This window comes from Chaetura pelagica, unplaced genomic scaffold (assembly GCF_000747805.2).
Source record: "Chaetura pelagica isolate M959 unplaced genomic scaffold, ChaPel_1.0 scaffold1771, whole genome shotgun sequence".
Taxonomy (NCBI): Eukaryota; Metazoa; Chordata; class Aves; order Apodiformes; family Apodidae; genus Chaetura; species Chaetura pelagica.
Window position 1 is genome coordinate 83304 of NW_009952197.1, and position 3882 is coordinate 87185.

The 3882-nt window shown below is 51.6% G+C and overlaps 1 protein-coding gene across 1 annotated transcript; it reads right to left on the bottom strand.

The window, feature by feature from the left end:
- Positions 1-236: 236 nt before the first annotated feature.
- ERAL1 (Era-like 12S mitochondrial rRNA chaperone 1) lies at positions 237-3817 on the bottom strand (the record flags this gene model as incomplete). The annotated part of the gene is made up of 9 exons (XM_010007312.1): positions 237-359; positions 677-757; positions 917-1066; positions 1537-1923; positions 2363-2475; positions 2924-2985; positions 3309-3355; positions 3509-3586; positions 3690-3817. Coding segments are annotated over 9 exons (1169 nt in total), but the record flags the coding sequence as incomplete, so codon positions are not given.
- Between the last annotated feature and the right edge of the window lie 65 nt (positions 3818-3882).

The window sequence follows — 3882 nt, forward strand, 5'->3', positions numbered from 1 at the left end:
TTCAGGTGCAGCTGGCTCTCCAATGTCCATCCCCAGCTTGCACAAGATGTAGAAGGACTGAAGATTTATATTATTTGGTGGAATGGCCCAAACTGACATACGTTCTACTTCAGCCCATTATACAGATTCCATCATCCTCTGCTTCAGGATTGAACAAAAGTGCCAAGAGACCCACAGGGAACCACCAGACTGGTTTCTCCAAGAGCTCGAGGGCCATTAAAACACACACAAAGAGCTCAACTCTTCATCTCCACCTTGAGCTTCAGGCGGACATCGCACAGGAACACGTTCATCAGGTCCTGGCCAGCCTCCTGAGCAATCCTGCTGATAACCTTCCCTCCTCTTCCAATCAACATCATCTGTATGAAAACCCAGAGAGAAGGTCATCGTCCTCATCCTCACATTGCTTCCCTGAGGGGAGGAATCACCCAAGGAATCAACAGTGCAGCCACAGAAGGGATGAAACGGGATAAAGCAGTTAGAGGAGCCCCAAGATCAAACCACCTTCAAGAGGTGCAAGGTGGCCCTGAAGAGCCTGTGACTGCATCAGGCACCTGGCTCTTCCCAACAGACCCCACAGCTGAGGGAGAGGTGGTCACAGCAAGGACACACACAGCTGGAGCTGGGGAACCTCCTTTCTCACTCCTCAGCCCCACATTTCTCTTCTGTTACTCACCATGTGTGACTTCCTTGGGACCAAGAGGTTCTGCACGATGAGGAGTTCCCCACTTGGGCCTTCCTCCCACATCTCTGTCACCTGCAACAGCCAGAGCACACTGAGACTCTGCAAACACCCCCCCTGACTCCAGTAAATGTCGCTGCTACTTCAGTTGGACTTGATGACCTTAAAGGTATTTTCCAACCAAAACCATTCCCAATAAAATAGCTCAAAGACAAGTCTGCACGTGCTTCCCACCTGGGTCACACCATAGGGCACTTCCAGAGGCAGGTATTCCAGGATCTTCTCCCTGATGATGTTATCACAGATTTCTTGAGGTGACTGGCTGGTCAAGACCTCGCTGTGGAACTCCCACGGGCCTGGCTTGGCCTGCATCAGGAGGTACCGCTGCCAGCACAAAACACAGGGCACCCATCAGCTGTCACCAACCACTCTGGTGGTGCCACTACCCTCTCAATGTGGCCACTGGGACACTGCTGCTGGTCAGGGTGGTGGTTTCAGAAGCTTCCCTTTTTCTGGTCACCACCAAAGAAATCCAAACCCTGCCAAAGGGTAACACCTCCCCAGAGCTGTCTGTAGGAGTTACAGAAGCTCACAGGGAGCTGAGGGATAAAGGGTTGGGTGGCTTCACTGGCATGAAGAAGCTGCTGCTTGGAGACTTCCAAGAGCTCTGTGCAGGACACTCTGGAGATACCCTACAGATTTACTCCACATCAACAAACTACACTTCCCTTTTGCACCACAGACCAAGAACTGCAGTTCTTCTGTTTCCTCAGAGATGAGGCTCAGTGTGAAGGACCCGGGTCCCACAAGGGGGAGAGGGCACCAGTCTCAGAGCATAACAAAAGATCTGTTACCTTCAGTGTATCCACCTCCTCCCCATGAAGAGCTGCCAGCATGAAGATCTCCTGGAAGCCAGGCCAACCTCTCATATTTTTTAGATCTCTGGGTCCATCATACTTTGACCCTTGTGCTTCTTCTGTGAGAAGGCCAGACTCAGAAGCCCTCATGTCACTGCTGTTGTCCAAGCTGGAGGCTTCTTGCTCCTCTTTCTGCAGGCCGCCAGACTCGGGGGTCCTGCTCACAGGTGGAAAAGCCTCAGGAGTTTGAGGAGGAGCCTTTGCTGGAGAGCTGGAATTGTGTTTAAATGCAGATCTTGCTTCCAGCTTCTTGCCACCTACAATCCCCTCTGTGAGCTCACTGACCAGCTCCAGCAGGATGTATTTCTTCTTTAGCCGATCCACCTGAAGTGAGAGAAAAGGGTGAGGAATTTGTCCTAAATGAGGCTCTGGATCTGAAGGAGCCAGAAGAAACCCCCCAGGGCAGGTAGGAAAAGGCTTCTGTGACAGAACTGGACAGTTTTCCAACCAGAGGCCAAACCCCAGTGTGTCAACAGCTCCAGCACAGCTTGTCCAAACTCTGTCAACTTGACAGCGGCACCTTCCCTGTCACCCCTGCACCACATCCCCCCTGTGGTGCCAGCTCCTCTTCCCAAGCTGATTTATATTCCAACTGCTCCACAGAGCTTCAGGAATGCAGCAAACAGACACAGACACACACTGAAATCCTCTGGAGCAGAGGAAAAAAACAGTGTCCTTCAAGACAGCTGGGCTCAGTGATCTGAGAACACCAGGTTCTGTCTGGACACCAGCAGAAGGCAGGAAGGACAAGCTCCTGGGTTACCTTGTTCAGAACCAGGACACTGTGGATCTGGGGAAACTGAGAAAGAACCTTCAGCACCTCCTTGCTCAGAGAGTTTCGTGTCCAGTGATCTGACACATCCACCAACACCAGCACTGCCAGAAGAGAGGGATGGAAGGTGATCAACCTGGTTTCCTACATGTTCATGTTCTGATTCTCTACAGTCCATGGTCACCTCCCTCCTGCTGCTGCTCCTCTCTCTTCTACAGGAGAGCACAGGGATGGAACCAAAAAGGAGGGTTTTATTGATAAAACTGTATGATACAGTTTATACCTGTCATCCTAAAGACATCACACCTGCTATAACTCAACCTCCAAGCCCTGTTACTAACCCAAGCTGCCTTCCTTGGCACCAGGCAGTTCTCATCCCCACCTCAGCTCAGTATTTCCAATCTTCTCACTGCCCTTCCCTCCTCCCTCTAAGTTCCTACTCCCAAGGCTGCTTTGGTGCCCAGTAAAGACCCAGATACCTCAGCTCACGGGGTGAAAACCTCCATGGCAGATAAAGAGTTTGGTTTGATGCAAGAGGAGCTGAGCACCCACCTAAGTCTGCGTGTTTCATGCTCTCCCACGGGTCTGTCAGCATGGCCTCCTCCAGGTGGTGTCTGACAGGCAAATGCAAACGAGCAAGGCAGAGACACACTTGATCACAACCATCTTCCTTCCCGTCTCACTGGGGCAAATCCAGTGTTTTCACCACCCCAGCTGGGACAAAGCTGCCCTGGGAGCTGTGACATCCCTCCTTACACACAGACTCAAACGTGACAGGGCCCAGGGGATGCCACAGGCTCCCTGTGCTGCTGAAAGGGCAGCAAGAAAAACCTCACACACCAAAACAAAGCTAAAAATGTACAATCCTGGAAATCACTGGTTCTATCAAACCTGGACAGACAGGTCCTCTCCCTCCCCCTCACAACAGTGCTGATACCTTTTGGCTTTCAAGGGACTAGTGAGGCCAGGTGTGTCCAGAATGATCTAGAAAGATGACAGACAGATCTTGTCACTTTGTTTGCAACTTTGTGGCCAAGCTACAAGGTACATTTGTGCCATCAGAAGTGACCCCCTGGGACAAAAATGAGAAAACCCAACAGCTCCTGGCTACCCCCCCCAACAGCTCTGCAAATTTACCAGCTGTGTGTCCTCGTAGGTGACGACCCCCCGGGCCTTGCACCGGGTCGTGTGAACCTTCTTAGAGACAGGGAACACCTGTGGGGAAGGAAACATGTTACATAGCCAGAAGATGTTAAAAAAAGAAATTCTAAAAAAAGCAATTTAGCTGCCTGAAGTTCTTGCCCCACCCAAGCTTCACCTTTCTGCCCAAAAGCTGATTAGAGAGCGTGGATTTCCCAGCGTTGGGTGCCCCAATGATGGCAATTCTTAAAACCTTTGGGTTCTGGGGCTGGTCAGGCTGATCCCGTAACAGTCGCTCTTGTTCCTCTGCCAGGGGGAAGGAGAAGCTGGAATCCTGCACCGGCTCGGGATAACCCGCCCCGGAGCCCCCC